Source organism: Linepithema humile, chromosome 5 (assembly GCF_040581485.1).
Source record: "Linepithema humile isolate Giens D197 chromosome 5, Lhum_UNIL_v1.0, whole genome shotgun sequence".
Taxonomy (NCBI): domain Eukaryota; kingdom Metazoa; phylum Arthropoda; class Insecta; order Hymenoptera; family Formicidae; genus Linepithema; species Linepithema humile.
Window position 1 is genome coordinate 17,890,678 of NC_090132.1, and position 24,525 is coordinate 17,915,202.

The 24,525-nt window shown below is 35.0% G+C and overlaps 1 protein-coding gene across 8 annotated transcripts in view; it reads left to right on the forward strand.

The window, feature by feature from the left end:
• The window catches only part of LOC105669315 (lachesin-like), a 264,653-nt gene that overhangs the window by 143,786 nt on the left and 96,342 nt on the right, over positions 1–24,525 (forward strand). For 2 of the 8 annotated variants that reach the window (XM_067354710.1, XM_012362198.2), the window contains one exon: positions 2,104–2,172. The exons of 3 other annotated variants lie outside the window; for them this stretch is intronic. In XM_067354710.1, the coding sequence (XP_067210811.1) occupies positions 2,104–2,172 (69 nt within the window). Of the gene's footprint in view, positions 1–1,546; positions 2,173–24,525 lie in introns of those variants that run through there. 3 more of the 8 variants (XM_067354713.1, XM_067354714.1, XM_067354709.1) reach the window with 2 other exon arrangements.

Below are 24,525 nucleotides of genomic sequence, written 5' to 3' on the forward strand. Positions count from 1 at the left end.
TGGCATAGAGACATGTCTGACCCGCGAGTTACCGCTTCGCGTCGTTAACCCTTTTTGAAATGCAAAGACCGGACCCAGCGAAAAAGGGCCCTCGAGTACCATCTACCATTAGCAACCGTCTCACTTCGAGCCGTTCTTTCCCCCAACTCTTCCATTTTCCTGTTCTATTATCCCTCTCAATTTTACACGCCGCAGGAAAAGGTTTCCGCCGCGCGGCTCCGGCACGCGTCTTAGACGCTACAAGAATATTAAATTCCCGGAGCGGCGCGCATAAATTAAAAGATAGCGGTTTTCTACTCCGGCTGCGTATAAATTTTGCAAAAGTCGAGAAAGCGTCAGCGTGAGAAGTATGTAGACGGTAGGATTGTACCTGAAATGAACAGAGGAAAGAAAAGCAGTTCATCGATTTCATTTGACGTCACGCTTTAAAACAAAGTTTTTTACGGCTTTATGACGATTTACTACTTTTCCTCGCATTTTTTACACTGGTATTTTACAGTTGATGAACTGCCAAAGAAAGAAGGAGAAATAAAGAATTCGATTTACGAGGGAAATATACTAAGAAAATTTTTTGAAAGCACGGAGGTAACCCATAAAGATGTCATAAATCACATAATTCGGTTTCTCTATCTTTATTTTTTAAAATCAGATGCTTTTCTAGAGTATTTTTCCTTTTAGTTTTTATTCTTCTTTGGAGTATTTTTTCAACTTGTTTTTCTTCTGTTTTCTATTTTTATTTGTTGCACAGGCAATCACACAGTTCGTATTTCGCAAAATATTCTTGCATTTCAAATACACGAGGATATTCAATTTTCGTAACGAAACTTGTGATCCTTAGCAAGACTTATATTTTTGCTTTTACTGTTTTCCTTTGCATCTCTTAGCATGTGAAGGATCGACTAAAGTAAAAGTATTCCTGACTTGCTAACAGAGCGTGTCTGCTGTTACTTCCACGCATCTTTTTCTTCTTAATTTATTTCTGTGCATTTTTTTTTGCTGTCACCATTTATTTTTTTTTTTTTATCTTTCTTGAAATATCTTCTCCGCTCGGATAGTACAAAGTCGGAAAAGAGAATTTTTTAACCTTACTAAAGAAAAAGCTGCAGAATTTTTCACTGCACGTAAGCAATTTCTACTTAAGAAAAATATAAATTAATCCGTGTAAAATTTCACGTTTATGTTAAAATCTATTTACAATATTAAATATACTTATTAATTCTTTTAAATGATTTGTTAATAATTTAAGATTATGTACATTGTAACAATTATCAGTTATATTATTCTATTATATTATGCGTACAATATATCTTTTTGTATTGAAATTAGAAAATCCACAAAGCAGTAATACATGATTAAAATATTTAATAAATATTTATTGTGCATCAGAATATTATATAGTGATTTTTTATTCAGCTAAAAGTAATCCAATACACAACTGGAGAAATTTCATTCAAGTCGTGTCATTATTGATTTTGTTAGAGCTATAATATTCCTGCTTCTTATCTTCATCAGTAACACATGCACTTTTGTTCTTCCAACGATGGTTGTAAATTGAGAGCCGGATACTTTTGAAATACGAATATTCTGTTCATTTAATACGGATTGAAACTTGAAGATATGCGACCAATGGCGCGATATGAGGTTTCACGATGATGAGAGCGCGCGTGCAGATAAAAACCACAGAAAATGCAGGGCAAAAAAAAGAAAGGGAAGGATACAGGCAGTCTTTGTAGAAATTATTCCGTATGAAATGCATCTCACATTTCTGGCTCTTTTGCCTCTGCGAAAGCCGTGATATGTGTGTATGTACGTTACGCATAGATACATAGCGGAATTCCAGTTTGCTCCGTTAATGAACGAGAATTATGTTGCATATGAAGGCACTAATTAAACTAATTTATCATGAGGTTAGAAGACACTAAATATTCCGCTTGCTGTGTACTCCGCATAGCGATATTTTTATGCCGAGCTATACATCGGACACTTGTCGCATAGATTTTATTGTAATGTGTTCGTCGCGCGAGCGTAAATTTTATTTCAGTTCGCGAAGACGATGGATTCTCAAAGATCACATAATAAATTATATATTTATGTATGTTGCAGGTGAGCAAACATTATGTTATCCCGCATTATCCGAAGAATATATAAATATACGAGCTTGCGCGCGACAGGGTAAGTCCTTTCAATATTTATTTTCTAATATGTCATTTAATAGCTTAGATGTTTATTAATAGCTTATGAAATAGTAATAAAATCGATTTAACCGCAAAGTCTATCTTGTATTTTTTTCTAAAATTCACGGCAATAGAGAGGCTGTCGCCGCAGTCGGCACTCAAATATTCATGCTTAATTAGCGTAAGCCGTTAAGTACCCGTGATATCATTTGCTATGCACGACACTTCTTTTTAAACTACGTGCTATGCACGAACTCGAAAAAAATATTCAAGTTTTAACAGAAAGGCAGAGAAATAACTTTTAATTATTAAATAACCACATTTATTTGATGTAACGGCAATGCGAATGTTTCATAATTTTTCAAGTATTTTTTACATCTAGTATTTTGCCAGAGAATATGTATATTTATTATTATTACTATCTTTTGATGTATCATATGTAATACGCAATGTTCAATTCATTAATTTTATTCCTTGTTAATTCGTATTTTTTACCAAGCATTAATTATTCGAAGCTATACATAAATGCGCAACTCTTCTGCTTTATTGATCTATTTAATTTAAAAACAGATGTAAAATTTAATTGCAAAAGTCGATTGGAATAAATATAATATTATACGTGGATATCTATTATATAATTTGGAATTGAATTTCAATTTAAATTTTTTTCAATAAAGCATACGATTATTTTGCAATAAGGGGTACTTAAAGTATTAATATTACAAGGCCAATTATAGCAAGACGATTCATCATATTTTCACAGTTATTGCGCTACGTGCGATCGTTATTTCCATAATGAGCAGAATCGTTATTCTTATATCCCATACACGAAATCGACGGTGCAAAATAAATTATCTCTCATGGCAAATTTCCAGAATAAATTATATTCATTTGCATACTTAAGCAGCCGGAGCGCACGGCTACTCCGTTTTTAATCTCGAAACAACCCTACTTTCCTCTGTTCTTCCGCTTCGCAACTTTCTCCCCCTCCTCCTCCTCCTCCACCTCGCATAGCGGGCCTCCGATTCTCGCTTTTCGCGAGCCCCGCCGATTTATCACCCCAACTTATTTCTCGGCACTCAACTTCCACACCCTCCCTCTCCCACGCTCTCTCTCCGCCAACGATCACCATTCTTAGCCTGTTCCGTGCGGTCCTCCGTTCGTACCTCGCTTCTCTTCTCGTTATTACGCTACTTTCAACCCCTGTATCGTTGCATAACCTGCACTCTCCCTCTCACCTCCTTCGCCCTCACATTATTCTCGTCGCTAACAGGCTTATCCCACTGTCTTCATTGATGTTATTACCAAGTAAGAAGACTTACTGAATATAATCAATTGCAGGACGCGGTGCGTCAGTGTTGTCGAATCTGTCGCTACTTTGATAAATTACTTTACTCCTCAACAAACTTGAACTCGGCGTGAAATCGTCGCTGTTTATTGTCCGCCAATTCGTTCGTTTCTGCGCACATGATTCAAAAGATACGCGTATATCGCTGTTCGCAGCACACTGCGTTTATTTATCATTGCGGTAAATATAATTACTTTAATACGCCGACGCTTGGAGGATATAATTTATTCACTGTTATGATTTTGTTTCAAAGTTGACGCAAACGCGGCGCAGTAATTTGGATAAAAGCGCATGCGGAAAACCCGGAAAATATATATATATATATATATATATATATATATATATATATATTTAACACTCTTATACATACATATAGGGGTGCAGTGTGACACTCGCTTCGTGTTTTCTGAGACTCTTCCATTACGGTGAAGCCCCTGGTTCTAAAGCGGCAACAGCTCTACCACCGCACATTAACCTACGGTAATGCATGCGCATTCGGGATTATTAATTACATTTTCTGAGAAAAACGTTTGTCTTACCTGGGATGCGCCGAGGAGTGCGGGGGGGGGGGGGGTTATTTCTTATGGAGCATTTTGCTTAGCTCACCGCGACCTTAATACCCGGGGAAAAGTGATGTGCCTTAAGCCGATTATCAAGCTGGTTGTGAAAAAAATTTAGCACTTAAAATTTGGACGAATTACATGTAAAAAAGTAAATCGATTAACTGTTATATTAATTACTGAACTTAAGAGTATCAAGATGTGGAACGGTTTATTTTATATCCATAAATACATTAAGTGATTAGGTATAATAATGTCTCTTATAAAACTGAGATATAAATTTTGATATAACATTATATATATATTTTTTTTATACATGGAAAAAATTATTATTAAATACATAAATATTAATTACAGTAATTTTTAAACATCTTGATTTTTCATTACTTAAAAATAGGGGCAAAAAAATTTGTATAACTTGTCTCATTTTTTTTTTTTTAAACATGCACAATAATATTTGATACATTGAGCAAAAAACTTTTGAATATAATGAATTATATAGACATTCTTGTAGCGTCTTTTATGAAACTTTGCGTCGTAAAAGTGCGACAATTCCTCAAGACAAATTATGTATTTGAATAAAAAATATATTAATGGAGATGCAAGTCACGAAGGCTTCTGTATCTTTACAGAATGTAAAAAAATAGAAAGTTGCACTCTTTATCGATCGGCATAACTGATGCAAAAAAGCAAGACATAATTTACTTGAAAACTTGACAGAGAGGAGAGATCTAGGAGAAACCTTTATTAGAGCGTGAGCATCCAAGCCCCGCAAGATTTTCTTTAAAAGTTCCGAAGTTTTCTTTCTCATTGCCGCTTTTCTCGCAACGCGTAGAGCGAACTAAAGGAAATCTTCCTTCGCAATACGCATAAAAAGGTTACGTTCTACGAAACTCATCAGAGTAACCTGAAAAGGTTTAATAAGGTCAAATCGACGGAATTTCCGTGTCTTTTGTTCTTTTTCACCATTTTCTCACGCACGTCCCTCGATTATGTAATGTCTTTTTTTCATCAACTTGCATTGCCGAATGTTTTGTACTGACGGGTGTTTTGTATGAAAAGTAGACATGCACAGCATCACATGAACGAGCTTTAAAATCTTACTGATATATCTTATGTGGATGCAGACGCTTTTACGATTGTACAGAAGTATAGAAAGTATAGAAAGTATAGAAAGTATATTACGATTGTATAGAAAAGTTTACTCGAGTTCTTTCGTACCAATCATATTATTTTTATGATACATGTCATTATTTCATTAATTTTTGATGAGACATTATATTTAAGATGAGATAGAATCTTTACATCTTTTTCTCTTTTTTGCTCTCCTCCTCTCTTCCTTCTATTAATTTTGTATTGTATTTTCGCATAAAAACTCGGAAACTGCATTTTTTACTAAAATTGTCAACAACTTTGGCGAACAAACAAGAATTTTGGAGAATAATAAAGATGCGAATATCGAGAAGCTTGATTATATAAAATGCTGTAGCTAAACTGAATATATTACAGAATATCTTTTTTTTACGCGAGCGCTTTTATAATACCATACATGTGGAACGCAATTTTCGAATGAAACAACTCCAGTCGTGTATTTTCTTCGTTAGCCGAGCCTTGGACGATAAATAATTCAGGTTATATATTTATATGTATAAATATAAATATAAGATACTATAAATCATAAATATATAAATTTCTTAAATGTATAAGTAAAAAGCTATGACGGTGCAATAGCAGCTGCTTTGATCCTGCAATTTGTCGTCTTCCTGCTCATCCAAGATTCAATGTCCCTAGACGAAGCGCCTTTCCGGGAATCGTCCTTTCCTCTTCAGGACGTCATCTTATTTGTTCCTTCTACGTCGTGTCGAGAATCGTCCTTTTCGTCCGCTTGCGACGACATGCACAGCGGAAACCGGTAGTACGTTGGCTCGACCCGAGAGCTTGCGCTCTCGAAGTCTCGTATCATTTCTAATTCACGTGGCCCTTTCTCCCGTTTAAAAAATGGAATAAAATGAAAGTAGCAATGATCAAGTCAAGCAGACAACGTCAAAGCAACATAAATTCACGTTCCGAGACGCATATATCAAGCGCTATTGTCCGCTGTGCAGCTTTATATCATTTCGATGCAATCTATATTCATCGATAGAAAAGATGGAAAAATACTCGTAAATTCTTAAATATTATTTCAAAATGATCACATTGATACGACAGTACCAATATTGTTATATTTTTCCGTGCAATTTGTGCACAACTTCCTTATTATTAATACTAATTGATGTGACAGTTTATTTTAACAATGCGATTAAACGCTTTTTGGTTCATTTTAATTAAAAAGTACACGTGTATATATATAAAGTGCTCTTTTCCTAACAAAGTTTTTCCGAAGTATTAGTTGCATTGTTATGATTCTATAACGGTTGTGTCGCTTCAAGAATCTGCATTTTTCGCCGTGTCACAGGCGAAACAGGAGGAATGAAAGAGATCAACTGTGTAACAATCGCAAGTGAATGCAGCGAAGCTGCGGTATGGCTTATCCGCGCGGCGTAGCACCTCCGTGAAACGCATTGGCAGCGGCGGGTTGGCCGGGTATGATGTTTGAGCGCATTTGAATATCAGGAAATGAAGCCTCTTGTCCCAGGAGCCCCTCGCCGCGGACTACATCACATGGATGAGAGACACAGAAATAACGGAGCGGGAGGAAGAGAGAGAAAGAGAAAGTGTAGTAAGGGTGGATAGAGACACTCTGAACAAACGAACGAACGAACGAACGAACGAACGAACGGTGGCAGTGCCGTTTGAATAATACTTTGCATTCAAATGCCAGACTCGATAAAAGAAAGCGCCTCGCCACTTGAAATATCCCATTACGCGCTATTATCCCTTCACCACCGGTCGAGACATCTTCGTCGGTCAATTTGACGTTCCGTTCGACGCGTTTCATGATTCGTACGATATCCATCCATACGCTTCGCAATATTTTTTCATTTATTTCACTATTATCTTTCTTCATTATCATTGTTTCACTATTATTTTTATTATCTTTTTTTTTCACTATCATTCACGCTAGCTTGGCAATGATTACTATTGTTATAAATACTATTGTTATTTTTAAGTTAAATAAAGATAAGTAAAAAAGGGATAATATATATTATCGTTTATCTCGGATGAGCGTTGGTAATGTAAAAGAAATTAGAGAAATGAATCACATTATTTTATCTTAATTAATTATTTTTAATGTAATTGAAATTAAATGTCAGCGTAGATTTAAAAAAAAAATTTTTAAATACTTTTTTTTTGTATTTTACGTATATTTTTTTGTTTCAATTTGTATTTGCTGCATAATAACAATAATGATAATAATAATAATAATATAATAATAATAGTATTTCTTTGACTCTAATAGCAGATTGTAAATTAAAGGAAAACTTTTCTTAAGCTGCTTCTTTATAAACGCCGATAGTTTTAATGAACTTGTAAGCAATGCTGCTACTCGGCCAATTAGCATGTAATAATGATTCCAAGTATTTTACATGCTCATTAGCGTAATGTGCTAATTGTTCGGCAAACATACAGAATAAGGCTTTCGTACAGAACAAGGCCTCTTTGAACGGCACAATAGCTAATTCTCCTTCGTCTTCTTTCAAGTGTGATTTCCAAGAACAAGTCTTTCTTTCGTCGGCAAACTTTTCTGCGTAAATGCAAGAATTCTCTTCTCTTTCAATCCGATAAACGTCTCTTTTTAAAGGATTTCTATTTCGGACTCTTTCCTTTGTGGTTGGCGGTGAGGTAGCTTGGTAGTGTTCGAAGTTCTCTGCATTTTCTATATTCATGCGGAATGAACGGTGAGATTTTCTCTCATTTTTCTCCGCTTCTGAAATTACTTTTATCCATCCTCGCTGTCCCATCATTCAATTCATTTTTATGTAATACTAACCTGATTCACCATCTCGAACGATGAACGATGCGCAATCACGTATCTCGATAATTGCTATTTTAAAAGCACGTTTTCCTACTTCCAAAAGCACATTATGCCTTTGAAATTGATCTAGTATGTATTTGCGATTGAAACTTCTGGCGTCATGTCGTCATGAATTTGTATAAATTGGCGTAATCGGTTATGGAAATTTGCAATATTGATAGCGCCCTAAATGAGCTATCGATGGCGCAAACTGCAAAATCGATTCTGCCCTCAGATAGAAAATTTTGTTGCTCATTGCTGCAAATTGCTAATCTATATTGTTGCGCATATTTCCATTTGTTACAAATATTTTTTGTCGGTATGTTCCGCGAACTGAGATTTGAATGTATAATATTATTATATCATTAATTGATTATTGAATATTCATTTTAACAGAACGAAAATAGTAGCAAGTTTCCCTTACTCTATTATTACATGACTACGTATTGATTTGTTGCGACCATGCAGAATGAATTATTTGTATAACGCGTAACTAAAATTTTATGCATTTTTATTTGACCGACTTTTTTTACGTGTACATTTACCAAGGATAAAGTACATCCATTTTAACTCTACGAGCAATCATTCTGAAGGGACCGTACGCGTATTATTAAAGTGTGATAGAATGAGAGTGCCTATTATGCGAGCAGCGTTGAAAAGTTTTGCGAATAGAGAAACCAGTGCCGTCGGCAATGAGATTCCTCTGAATTTAATGTGCTCCACTCGACAGAATGACTTTGCTCCTTATTCCCTTCACTGCCTCACTTCTCATTTCGTGCGATAATTACACTAAATGTATGCGAATCGGAAGCAAGTTTTAATCAAATTTGTTAATAAGTAGGCCGAATTCGTCTGTTATCTTATCCGCATGGCCTGATTCGCCGTCGAACATTCGGCTTCTATCACGCCGAATTTTAAATCCACGACTCTGTCCGGTTATTTTTTTCAATGTAATATTTTTTCGATATTTTTCCGATTTCATTAAATTTTATTATAGATCGAAATTTATACGAATGTTGATCTACGTTATATTGATGTGTTCAATATTTGCGAGCAGGCAATTGGCATATCGCTCTTCGATATATTTGATATATCTACAATGTAATGTAACGTCACATGCAGATGTAAACATGTAATATTATTGGGATTCTTCTCGAAAATTGGGAAATTTTGATGGAATTGTTTGATTGCATGAAATTACTTTACTTTTTTAGCTTGTTTTCTTTGTATGAAAAAGAAATTTCAGCCCTTCCTGAAACTTTACACATATGTTTCCAATCACGATAAACTCTTCTTCTATATTTTTCAGTAAAATTTATTACAGTTAAGTAAACTTCTATTTTTTATTGCACGACCGCGCATAATAACTTATATAAAAAATTTAGTCACGAAACAATTAAATGATAAAGTGCACAATATATTTACACAAATTACAGTGAAAAAACGGTAAAGAGAGCGATAAAATCTCTTTTAATAATAGAAATTAATATTGTTGCGCCCATACTATTTCGCCGCTGATGCTGTGTGTGTTACAGCTGACGGACCGATCGATAATATCGATCGGTCATTAGAGAGTTGAAGCCAAATGGCATTTATTAATAATCTTTCTTATATTCGTTGTCAAGACAACGAATATTGATTAACAGCTTAAAGGGTCTCTATGACAGTTATAAACAAACTGTCATATGTCAGATCTGAGATAGCTGTCTGCTCGGGCGGACGTATACGACAGCTCCGGTCTTTAAATTATATTTCCGGTTTCTTATTGTAAAGTTCTGTGTTGTTTATTAAAGTGTTCTCTGTTTATTCGAAGTGTTGTGTTGTGTTACTTGATTTCGTGAGTTTTGTTGTTGTGCGTGAAATACCGGTCCGCGGACGCAACAATAATCCTGTTTCTTGGATATTTTACACTTATTTCTTATCATTCTTATACTTTTTTCTTGTTTCTTTTTTTAGATTTTATCGCGAAAATGTGTGAGATGTATAGGCAATATTTTCGCATGCGTCATATGATTTGAAGAATTTTTAAAGTTGAAAAACGGCTCTTTTGTATGTATGTGTGTGTGAGTGTGTGTGTGAGTGTGCTCGTTCAGATTTACAACTTATCTATAGAATTTATCGGACATCTGTGAGAATATATAGCTATCGCTGTATAAATTCTCAGTTAAATCTGTATACCAAGATATTCAAGATTCTTCTTGACGAAGAAAATTTTTCTCGTTTGATACATTAATCATCATTGAATTTTGCGATTTACAAATTTTTTTTCGGTACATTATATTAATATGATAAATTATATATTAATTGAAGATTTTATTTAAAATATAAACGAGAATAATAGATAATAATACAATTTAATATATTAATTGATTCTTACTTTTCTTTTTTAATTACTCTCTCCATGCTAGGTGGCTTATCATTATTCATAAGCTGGCGCACGTGACCATCCAATATTTCGCGGACGATGACAATCTATTCAGACAGAACGCTATATGTAGTACTTTCCGTATGTTTCTCGATTTCCTATTCTGCTTCGCTTTTTTTATCCGCTATTGTTGGTATACAATCGTTATATGCATACTACTGAGTTTGAGATACAGATTAGAAACATAAAACTTGGCTTTAGTAAAACAAAAATAAAAATAGTTCAACTGGAATCGATGTGCCTTTAAAAATAAAATTAAAATTGTACACATTTGTGTTCAAAGTTGCCAACATGACTATCATTTAGCACAGAGATAGAAAATAAATTTATCGAGACAGAGAGGGAGAGAGAGAGTGGTTACTTCATATAAAATTGCTATCGGAATGGAAAAATATCATTACAAGTAAAACAAAATGAACATTTAAACAGTTGAACATTTGAAAGTGCAGTTAAATAATATTTTATTAAATTATTTTTCTATCTATAGTTTTTGCCGAAAGGGAATTTACTATATTTTTTATATTTCCCGGATTTTCGTACAAAGACAGAATAATGACAATCGATTTTTAAGTATATGACATTGTATTTTTTTGGAGAGAAATCTATGACTGTGATGGAATTTCTAAGTCCATTTCAACATGACTGATTTATGGGCTCCTTTTATCAGGATGTCGACGAATTTCGCAAACTATTACTCTTCGTGAACGTTTCTGATCGACGGTGTCGCTGGGCCTATCGGTAGCAGGGAGCTTTTCAATTGAGCACAGCTGTCGTATGTTACTGATAAAAAGACTGTAAGACTGACGTGATAGCGTACATATGCGTACATATATATATACATATGCGCGGCGTGTATCGTATCGAATAGACAGTAACGTTGCCTCCACCGGCAGCAGATGGTTCCGCTATTGATGTATACCTGACTACCTAGGCTCTACCGTACTCACCAACTCGATTTTTCTTCCTCGCCTGCTCTCTTTCGGCGAGATCCGTCGATTGCAATATACTTTCCTTAAATTCGCGAGTCCCGGAGGGGAAGAGAACCGTTTCGAGACTGAAATCTAATTTTCCTTGTATCTGCTTCGTACTTCTGCGCTTTAAAGTTGTCCAACTACGTTCCACATCAATAACATCGATATTCCATCTATTGCGTATGAATCGTTATTTTCTGACATTCCCGTTGCATCACGTGTGTAAATCGTGACTTCTGGGCTTATCTTAAATTCAACAAGGGTTGATACCAATATATATAATACGTGTGCAAAAATTTCGTTTATGTTGCGTTTTTGTTTATGTTTTCTTTTTCTTTTTTAATCGAGAAAGACGTCGTATACAGCATTTATTTCTTTTCCCGTTTTCTTTTTTGAGACCGTCGATTGTCGGAACATCTCGTTGTATCATGGTAGTTTTGCTATACGTATCTGAAACTCGAGAAAACGGAGAGCAGATTCAGGAATTGGAACTAGTCGCGTACACCTTTCTTAGCGAGATCTCCCGCGCCATTTCATTTGCGCTCGACGTCCTTGCACAGCGTTCTCGCAAGGAGTGCAAGGAAGATAGCGGGTAACGTACAATTGCAATGTACACGCCAATTTCGAGATAACGGGCCGACCGAGTAATTCGACCGACCACGTGAAATGGTAGAATGAAATCATAATTATAATGTCACGTTTGCGGCAAATTTCGCTAGTAATTTAAGTGAAGCAATACCCTCGTTCAAGCGATTAGAATTCGAATCTCTTACAAAAGATTATTGCAAATATGATGAATATATGTAAATATGTAAAAAAAACTTTGGAATTAATTAATATTAATTAAAAAAGACAAGTTAAAGGTATAAAATAAAAGATTATTAGTTACAAAAAGTAATAACTCGAAAGAAAGAGTAGAAAATAGATTTATTCTGTCATTTTGCAGAAATAAGAATATACCTAAGAATGTACTAGAAGTTGTACTAATATATACGCGTTTACATAATGGGTGTGAGAGCTACATTTATATAACAAAATGATAAATTTGGTTGAAATAGCTTTAGTTAATGCGATGTATAATTGAGCTTATTAGAGGCGTTCCTGTAATAGAGTTTCTGTTAAATACGTGATTACCTCTAATAAAACTTAAACTAATCATTTAATGTAGTTAAATATAATAAAATCTATTTTCAAAATGGTAATAATAACACAATAATGATAATTTAATTTATATAACACAGTCTATATTAATACTGATAATTAACAGGTCCCCGATTTCTTTTAGAACTCTAAGTATATTTAATTCGACATAGATAATTTCATTATATTAAATAATGTTCAGTCTATTAAATCTATTGAATGTAGCATTAAACAAATATATATGTATATATTTCCTTGATCTGTCGTCCGTTTGAACATTGAATAGAATGAAAATATTCGCGATGAAAGAATCGTTTGTGCAGTATGTAATATGCATGATAACAGTATGATTTTATAAAGTCATTACATACGGAGGCTATGGACTGTTATAGAACAGTGCATCAATCCCGAAATAATACATCCAGAGAGCCCAATTTAAAAATCGAAACGACGGGATGGAATTCAAATTGCTTCGGTCTGATTGTGATAAAAAATACATTCGATATTGAGTATCGTACGCGAACTGGACGCTGCGACATACACACAAGCGGCGCGGATTCGATATAAAAAGTAAAGTATAATAATATTCATTAGATCTCTCAGCCTTTCGCCGGTAACTGAAATCTGCCGGCCATGTGGAACGAACCTTTTGCTGTGATTAACGCGTCATATTTATTCATTCCTCTTTTGCATGTAAATGCCCGTCATTTACATTGACTGACTAATTGCAATTATATCGTAACGCGGTTCCAAACAGTGTAAAAGCATCAATTCCGTCGAGAATACACAAGGCACATCGTATCCATGCCGCGCGGTCCGCACAGACGAACTAATACAGTAAACTCAGACTATCTCCCGTCTATCTCATCTTAACTTTGGTGTTTGTCCTCAAAACTCGTTGTCGTGCCAGTTCAATGTAAAGCTAAGCACCATCAGAAGGCACATGGAAGTTTCGGTGAGGCTGTTACATAGCGTCGCATATTCCGGTACAAGGGGAGAAAAATAACACTTCGTGATTGATGGGGTTCAGGAATTAATGTCGTATATGAAAGAGCGGCTGAATGCGTGCTGAAATGTGACACATTCACGTCATATCGAGTGAGTAATACGTCTATTTTCACATTGTTTGACTTGTATTCTGCATTACAGCTACCATGCATAATCGGCTAAAATTACTTCATTAATAACTGATAAATAAAGAAAATTAGTGCGTAAGGTGTCTATTATATTTTGTAAATTTTCTTCATTTTTAACGCGTTTCTCATAACAGATGAGTAAGAACGAAGTAAGAACGAATGAAATGAAACTAAAATTTGCAACTAAAGATATTTGTATAACTTAAAAAATATCAATCTATGTGTGTGTGTGTGTGTGTGTGTGTGTGTGTGTGCGCGTGCGCGTGCGTGTCCAAATGAAAGATTAACATTTTTTCGCCACGCTGCTTTAATATCAAACGCACTGTTTTAATATCAACAGCTATATTTATTTATTTACTTTATTAGCTTTATGTTTTGGTTATCTTCCCGTTTGATTATTAACAACATATCATCTGTCATTCAATATTTCCAAGCACGTGCAGAATTAAGTTTCTAAATACAATATTCATATCTAAAGTGAGCGGAAAGAGAGAAGGTAGTGGTCGCTCCTCGCAAGGACTGCTTCCCGGGCTGGTCGAACGGCGCGAACGTTTGTCCGAAATATGAGGGGGTGTTTAGGGACCACCCGCTATTCCCACTCCAATTCAAGTAATGGAGTCTGAAACATTCCTCTCACACTCCCTTCTATCCGCCGTCTCTCTTCTCCGTATACGCTTCTCTCTATCTTGGACGGAGCGTGCCTCGACGGCCAAGCCGCCTATCGCTGTCTTACGTTTGTAGCTATCAGCATAAATACGCTGACGAAGTTAAGAGTTAAAGAGCAAGCGCTCTTTGTAAATTCTAAGAGTTCATCGTTTTATCTAGTACCGCACAGAACACCCCAAAGTTTCAACGTGCGCTAAGTACTCGCAATCGACATTTTCGTAATTCTAAAGCGTGTTCTTAATTGGCTAGAAGTTTTAAAACCGAGCAATTTACTAAGAACCTCATAAATTTAACGTTTTATCCTTTCTAGATGCATTTGTGCAGTTAACACACTATGACGCCAGTTGGCATATTTTTCTATATATTGTATTTATAGCGTCAACAGAAGCGTATATTTTATTGCAAATAAATATCTCATTTCTACAACATTTCTGATATTACATCCGATAGATATCTGTCAATTGATATCTATTTTGGTATCCGATATTATGCGTTGTTTATTATGTTTATGAGAAATTTATTTCCACGTGAGTGAAAACATTCGGTTTCGCGCGAAGAAATAATAAATAAATAAACAATCTGACACACAAACGGTATCTAACTTTAAATTTTACGGAAATGCAAATTAATTTTACTATACGGATATATATTTATTTTCTTTCTAATATATAATTTTTATTTCGGACTGTTCCACATATTCGGTTTTTATTATCTTTCAACCAATGCGCGCTAGATTCTGTTTCAATGAAGTGATATCAATCTTTTTGCAAGTGTGATGTGAAGGTAACGCAGTCACGTCATTCTCCCAGGCAACTCATCATCGCGCTCGTAGCAAGGACAGAAAAGTCAATTCTTGTTACGTGTGTCACGTACATTGAAACACAATCTTCGTACCTGACCGGCGATAGGGGTACGTGTCTGGAACTAAATCCGTTCTACAGGTCGATAAACGAAACGTATATCGTATGCATCTGATATTATATCTTATATTCCGCGCTATTTTCACGTTTAAATTTATCCATTATAAATATTTGTTTTGCAAATATACAGGTGTATTAAAAAATGTCACAACGTTATTTTTTTAATATTATTTTTTTAATATGTTTATATATACAGGGTGTCCCACATTGAGCGCATCGTACGGTAATAGCACATTCCTGAGACTATTTTGAGATGAAAATCCTAATACCAAAATGTCGAGGCTATAATAGTTTTTAAATAGAAAGTATTTAAGGATGTTTAGTACCTATTTTTGAAATATTAGGAACTTGACAAAAATTTTACAGATTGTTCTTACATATGTTCGGAGACTTATGACAAAATCCGGAGTCGATTCACTGAAGCAATAAAAAATTATAAGGATTTTAGTTTGCAACGAATTTACCCGTGACTTTATGGAAAACGTGTAACCGTGTTGATTTAAGTGGTTAAAATGGATAGAAAAAATTTTTTTTTGTTGAAGAAGTTTCTTTTTATACACTTTTGTGGTCACTATTTTTCCTTTCCATCGATCCTACTTTTGGCATTGAATAAACAGAACTAACCTTTATCCGCACGTCAAGCATAATTCAGAAGATTCGAAAATTCTCAGAAAAAAAACAACAGAAATTTAAAAGTACATTTCTGCACTCTACTTATGAATCAATGATAAGAATCTGTTTTTATTATTCAAACTATGTGAGAAGAGCATATATTCGTCAAAATCGAATTTCAGTAATTTCTTGCTACGATTGTACGTACAAAACATCCTTAAAGTTGATTAATTAAGTTGCTCCAAATTCGAGCGCTCAGGCATGGCATGTATTGCATAAAAATTAGAGTACTTTCAGATGTCAATTTGTTTTTAAATTAGATATAACTTTACCTACAATAAAAAACAAAGATAGATGAATATCTGAAGACACCTTCATTACTGTGCAATGTACCATACCTAAACGCATGAATTTGGAACGACTTGATTATTATAGCCTCGATATTTTGGTATTGAGATTTTCATTTCAAAATGATGTATCCTGTATATAAGATTTATAAGCCAATTTTTTAAACCAGCGGAACTTGGACTGTTTATTAATTTATTATATTTATTGATAATACCACGCTCTTTTTTGGAAAAGATTATAATAATTATCAATTATTCTTATTTGTTGAGATAAACAGATTTTTAGGAATAATGGCATTTCGTTTTTATATGTCTCAATACACGGATTTTCGTAAGAAATGATGTTTTAATAATTAATATAAATTGGAAAAGGTTAATTGGTTATTATCATCTATTTCTACCTGTCTCTAACAGATGAGTTCTTCAAAAATTAGTTGAACAGAAATTTAATGCGGTTCACGTTTTAAATGTTTCAAGTATCACTCAAAATTTCAACCAACGACAGAATTAAATATTCTGAAGATTTCAACTATTATACCGAAAAATCTTTCTTAATTGTGTAATAAGTATTAAAAAAAAATTGTTTCATATAACAGATGTTTAAACAATGAGGTAATATCTGAGACGTTATAAATAGTGATTAACTATTAATACTGATTGTGAGAATTACAAAGCAAAATAAAATGCGAAATAATGTCTCAAGTAATAATATTTAGCATTACACAATGAATATTTGAAGTCATTCTCAAAATATTCTTATTATAAGATATCTGATCTGTATTATCGTAAAACTTAACTAACAGCTAACGTTTTCTCATGTGTAATAATCGATTTTCTTTCCATCTCCAATATATAAAATTCTAATCTACCGCAGAATCCTCATAGTAGTAATGATGAGCGTCACTGATACGCCAAAAAGGACTAACGCGCTCATAAAAAGGGAGGATATGAAATCGATAAGAATCGTCGAATAAGTATAAGGAACTCCCGAACCTTTCCGGCTATCGTAAAAGCGTACGGAGCCTTACGTATCCAACCAATACGAGTCGATTGAGATCGCTAGATGAATAAGAGCGCCAAATCCTCAAGTCGCCCAGAAGAAATACAGCGCGAGCTCAGCCGGAGCTTCCGAAGATCGCAGACGATCGAAACTATCGACTGCGCTCTCGCGCGCGCGCGCACGCGACGACCGTGAATTTCTAGCAGATACTGAAATTGATACAGAGCTTCTATTGATAACAATCCCTGCGCACGTTCGGAGCTATCATAACTGAAAATCCTCCGTGATTGCGGCGAATATATAAAGGATATATTTGTGCTTCACTGAAGTAAACTATAAATTCGTAGATAAATCAACCGATGATAATACCGTCTCACATGTAAGTCTGAAAATATGATGTTCTTAAAAATAACGATGTTTTATTAAAAAAAAGAATATTGGTGTGCGTAAAAGTATATTTTATTTAACATTTAACTGTAAATAATTAATTGATTGAACAACGAATATTTCGTATTAATCTTAATTGTTGATTTGAATAGTCACGTTAATAATTACAATAATTGCGCAATAATAAATTATCTCGTTTTACAATATTTCAGTAGTCTCGCAGAAACTCAAGATAAATATTCGTTAATATACAGAGTCACGTTTAATTTCTTTGAAAGTTTTAATTTGAATTATAGTTGGCATATATCGATTTGTTTGCGAGAAATGAATTCGGAACAAGCATCAAGCGACGTCAAATTATGGTCGATGTTTATCGGGGGAAGAGTGATGCGACAGGACGCTTCTCCGAGAGAAGCCGTCCGGATTGCGTTTTTTTTTTTTCCGCGGACGCACACGTATCTCTGCATGAGTACTTTTTGCATAATTGCAAAAAAGTCCGGTGCGAAGGGCAGCCCGAAGTGGCAGTTGCTCCGCGCGTTGGTTTAGCGCCATATAAATCGCGCTGCAAAGTGCTGCTCACCAATACGGTCGGTCATAGCGTTACGCGAATGTGTGAATACTACGTGTGAATGACGCGCCTTAGGAAAACGCATGTACAATGGTCTGGTCTGGTGTGACGAGCGAGTCTGCATCTACACGTGGTCTGTCGAGGTATCAACCGCCGTGTATGCACGGGAGTGCTCACACCCATGCGATCCCCGCAAGCGTGTGCGGTTGCGCGCATTCGCTCATATATATATGTAGTTACACACGCGCGCCCGAGCTTACGTAATTAATCCCGCGTGAGACTGCACGGACGCGCCGCACTAATTACCCGCTTCGCGCTCGACCGCCTACCGCCGCGTGTGTGCGGACACGTATGCACTCACGCGTGTGAAAATCACGCCTGCATGTATATAGACCAAAACCGTGACTATATATTTTAATCGTGGATAATTAACTTTTGAAGTAGACACGCGAGGAGATAGGAAATGCGAAATATCCATATTCTGTTTTTAATCTGCAAAATCAAGTTCGTATTTAATTTCACGCGCGTTCATAATATTGTCGCTATTCCCAACTATACAAAGTAATCGAATGTAACTGTTATTTTTACCACTAGCAATTGTGTGACTGTCAAAATACTCTTAAAATAAGCGACGTGACGATTCAAAAATTTTATTCTCATCTTTAAATATACATCTTATTTTCGTCTTCTCATTTTCTCATATTCTCATGTTTAAATATTGTGATTTTTGCGATCGTTACATATGTCACATTACGAGCGCAAGAAAAAATAGTTTATTGAGTTTATCTGCATTTTAAATCGCTATATTGCTTTTATTTTTTTTTACTTTATTGGAGATATTATGTTATTCCAACAATATTTCTCTAATCTTTGTATGGATTGTCAAAAAGTGTCAAAAAGATTGACAAGAGTGACAACTGTCCTGAATTGTTAAAGAGGAGAAAGAGAGGGAGAGAATATGCTTGACAAGACAGTACACGAGGCAGATTTTAAAATTTTAATAAAAAGCGATCAGAGGGAGTCGATTCGCAGACTGCGGAGATAAGCAGGTAAGACTTTACCTCGATATCGTTGCGAAAAGAGTCTTCTCTTGAGGTATGCAGTCATTGGAGGTGAACGAGCTGGCAGAAACGATACCAACTGAGTTCCACTGACCCGTGTAACGTCCGGACAGCCTCCCTCTATCTGTACTTTACAATCGAGGGTTTTATTGAAATCTCCCCGCTCTCTCTCCCTATATAAACTCCAAGAGACATTTTTATCTGTCGGATAAATTCTCCCGGGTCCTCGGTACGTCTCCCCGGCACCGCTGGAAAGAGCGGTAAAGAATCTCCTGCAGGGGGTGAGGAGACGGTCCGGACGGCCCAGAGGGATGGTGGAAAGAGCGACACCAGCTTTGCACTCGGCGAGAAATTATTGGCGAGATATGAAGGGGCCAAAGTTACGGCTGATAAACCGAACATACGTTTGAAAATCGTATATGAGGCTTCCCCGCGGAATTTATGCGAAACCCACCTGATTCTTCAGCCGTTTGCCTGAATTCGTCCGAATAATTTAACGGTCAATCGCCGTCCTTGGCGAATGATTTCGGTATTGATAAATCTCAGGAACGTTATTGTATCATCATGATTGCGATAATTATTATAAAAAGCATTATTGAAACAGTCTTTGTAGAATTTAGATTAACTTTTCTTACTTTTTATTTAATTAAATTCAGTTTTCCTCTTAAATTAAATTAAATTTTGTTTCTCCTCTCTTAAAAAATATTGTTTAAAAGTTTATATCTTATATAAAGAATTAAAAATGTCTGAATTTTTTCTCACTGCTGGAAAATTTTGTCTTTTATAATAAATTGCCGGTGCAATTTATCTGTTTCGATCGACTAATAAATTTAACAAAATATATTTAATATTTGAAGAAAAATCTGGGTTGAAATATGTTTTAGATTGATACCATATTTTGCATAAACTTGTACGAAGCACGGAAACAATACGTCAGATGCTCCATTTAATAACCAATCGTATATTATTAATTATGAAATATACATTGTACAACTCGATATTATATAACACGGATATTCCGTCGCGTGAACTTCGATCGTGGAAGACGTCCATTCAATATGTATGCTGAGATATATAGCACGTCCAAAGTGCAGTAGGACACGGCACTATTAATAACCTGTGCCAAACTTGCACAATTTGAGATGCAATGAAATTATTTGTGGAACGATAGCTACTGCGCATAGAAAATTTAATCCATATTTCAGTCTATATCTTTCAAGATTGTTATGTACCAAAATACAAAAAAAATTTTATTTTTTGTTAACATGATTATAGATATATTGACTGTGACATGAATAATTTTCTAGTCTCGTCTGCTTCAATGTAGTCTGTGCATGTGGACAGCGAAGTAAAAATTTTTTAATGCAATTAATGTTTAGCGCGAAATCCCGTTTTATATCTCGTCGCTTCGCATCAATATCAAGTGCAGATTTCTATTTTCGTCGCACTTATGTGTCACGAGCGCAAATAACGCTTTCAAAGGAACGGATCGATCCTCGAGATGTCAGCGACTTGGCGCAACGTATCGGCTAAAGTGTCTCCTATCTGTTGCAGATGCAACTCGTAAGATGCGCACGTCGTCGGGATGCAGACACGTCGTATCCTCGAAAGCTTCTGCTACTGGCAATTTCGCAAATGCGCGAAGACGCATCGTGAACGGCTTACTGCCATTCTCTTTCTCGTTCATCTATTACTCCTTTGTTTCCCAAGTTTATTGTTTACTCTATAATGCTTATTAACAAGCCATTTTGCGAATTAAACTAAAAGTTTGTCAAATTGGTATCGTTGTGAGGCATAACGGTGTACTTTTGGAATCGGTCGCGGAATACAGGCATGCTTAAGCAATTTAATTCTAAATTATTTATTTCTAAAAGTGGTTTTCAATTATTTAATTATAGATGATTAAATACAAGTTGACATATATTGTTAACGCATAATTAAAATTATTTCTTTGCTAAACGATACCGCAAATTTAATTTTCCGATTTATATGAATTCGACGTATGTCGACGTATGTTAGGCTGTGTCGAATAAAATACGACGTATGTGGAAGCGCGTACAGCTGCGCTTATGCGAAATTGGAAACACGCGAAACCGAGAAATTTTCAGCATTTATGCGCAAATTCAATTCGGAACTAACGCACGTGGGGACTATAAATATCAATTTGCCCAAAATATCCAACATGATATACAACTCCGGGACGCACACAACAGACAGTGCGTCGCGAGAGAGTTGCATGCTGAATTTATAAAGTTTACTGCCGTGTCTTCGCGTGCGCGGCATAACGTGTGAGTGAAGATGTTGCAGTTGCAATTCGCACCGTTTTCGATATAATAATGATGTCCCTAGGATGATCTTCTCGCCAGCTGTTTAACGGGCTTCTTATTATGCGTTCGCTTGTTTTCGCGTAAACTCTGATTTCAGACTCCTCGATCCGTTCAATGTTTGCTCTGTATATTTGTAACAATATTATGGTTGTTGCGCGGAGAATACAACGACCATAAATTATCTCACGTGATTCAGCAAAGATAATTATGCAATGTTAGCAGTACGGAGGTGCATCGAATCAATTTACATTCTGAGAAATAAATTCGGACACGCGCCCACGTGTTTACACCATGAGAGAGCCATTATACGTTTATATCATTATTGCTAGGCTTGAATATTCGCGAAACAACAGCGCGTGCCGGCTGCAATCCGACCAGGCTTAATAATTTGATTAATTGCAACGCATGCCGTTTCTCTTCCCGTGTTTAATTTGAATCAATTCTCTGTATACCTGGGATTACCGCGCCGTGTTGTGTAAGAGAAATTCCGCCACTTGTCGTTGAATGTTATCTCGTGTCTTCATGCGGTTAGCATAGTAAAGAGAAGTTCACATGAGAATTGCCTATTTAGAAAAAAAATAAGACAGCTATTTATAGGACATTTAATCGCCTTTTTAAAGACTTCTACGTCGGAATAATTTAACTTTCTAATATAATTTTGATACGGCCAATATCTCTTAATAATTTTTATCCGGATTGTATGTGACTTTACACACTAGTAGGATAAAATATTCAGCTTGTTAAAAAAATGCAGATAGTTATGGCGGTATTTCAACGGCTATTTCAGATTACAGTAAGAAGTCTAATTTCTAATAATGTTTCCGTTCGCGCTTATATATGCAAATAATCTTTCGAGCATACTTTTTGGATCGGAAATGGAGGCGGAGCTGTAAGTTGCGGCAGACTGTGAAAAGCATCTATAATTCAGGTTACGAGTGTGGAACAGCGGAATCAGGAAATAGCCCGGGCAGTCTTGGGAAAGGAAGGGGGTGGTGGAAGATAAACCCTTGGAATAAAAAAGAGAATGGGTTCAAAGAAATGGCGAGAGAATATCGCGTAAGACAGAAACCAAGATGGAAATTAAGGATGAAAAGGGAGGAAAGAAATAGGGAGCGCGAACGCAGGTTACCGTTTGGAGGTCCAAGTGCGTCTGAGAGGCCAGTAATTTCTTTTTATATCCATTCGGCTCGATTCGAGCCGTTGCTTTTACACTTTCAACCCCCATATTTATCGTTCACGACCTTAACACTTTGCTAGAGATTGCGCGACAGAGTTTTCTCGTCATAGGAGCTTGGAAATAAAGTTTTGCTCGTGAAAATGATTCGTGCGTTAGTATTTTTATCGTTCAACATGTTCAGATTGCACATAGCTAGCTTGAAACAAAAATGTTTGCGTTTTGATTATATTAATTTTGATTGTACCGATCATATTAATCATATAGTACGCTTTCCTTTTTATTAGTTTAAGAACAACGTAGGAATTAAATAAATTTTTTTATTAATTTGATAATACAAAAATATATAAAGATGATAATCTTTATATTTAAATCTAAAAAAAATAAAAACTAATGCTTTATTTTAATATCAAATTTAGCTAATCAAATTGAATCAGATTTTATCGATTATAAATCGAATGTAAATTAAATTATTATGATATTAGAATAATCAGAAAATTTATTCGAATTTTCTCATTTATTTTTATCAAAAAATTTGAAAGAACTTTTTGATCAATTCAATATAACATTCGTATCTGTCAAGTAGTCTAAAATTGAATATTAATGATGATACCATCAAATAAAATATCACATTTGAAAGGCAGTAGCATTATGCTATAGACGCGTTGTTAAATTGCAACGTAATGATGTATTGTCTTTTCGATGATCTGAAAATATTAATGCGATCAACCACCAGCCATCATTAATCAATGATGTGCCGTTTTTGTCTGCTTTTTGCCGTTATATCCTAATTATGTTACACACGAGTAAATTGCATAAAGTGACCGCAATCCATAATTATTACACCCGTATCATTGCATTCACTTAATTGCTAGCGTTTTATTCCGTAATATATCGATGTGAATAAAATTGGTCAGCGCATCCGAAATACGTATAATAACTGCCCGGTGCAAATTTACAATGCGTACCTTTGATTCAAAATTACAAAGATTTAGCTTACGCATTAATATGCATTAGTTAAATCTTGTCATTTCGAATTGATGATTTTGTGCATAAAACGAAATTTGCAGTATTTATAAGAATGTTAAGAAACCATAAACACAAATTAAATCAACAACATGTGATATTCAATTATGGCGTAAATGGTTTGTACAAAAATGGATGGAAAAACTCTGGAAATATACGGATTGCATACAATCAAATATGAATGCACACGTATATTTTGCGATAGTAATTATCATTAAAAAGCATGCAGGTTCTGCAAACATAATACGCAAACGGAAAAATTTCAAGTAATAATGCACATAATTATTGAAAAACCGCGAAGAAATAAAATATTTACTCAAGATAAGACATACATAGGTAAGATAATATCCTAGAACTGATGAATATAAAGAAGCGATATGTAAAACAAGCATAATAATATGGATATTTGCGCAACAAATTGGAAAACTACATGCAGGCCGTCTGTAAAATAGAAATTATTTACAAAAATAATTAAAAATATTTGTGATAAGAAACAATAGATTTTAGTATAATATTTTAATACTTTCTGCAAATAAAATTATATATATCGCAATATAGAATCCAGTATTACCAGTAAGGAGCGCGTCCTCCTACAATTAATTTGCTAATTCTAATAAGCGATATCAGAAAGCAAACATTTCTGTAATTATCCGACATTTGGTCATCGCTGACGCATATTTTATGGTATGACATAACTTATGCTCCTATTTTCCCATGCTGCGTTATCG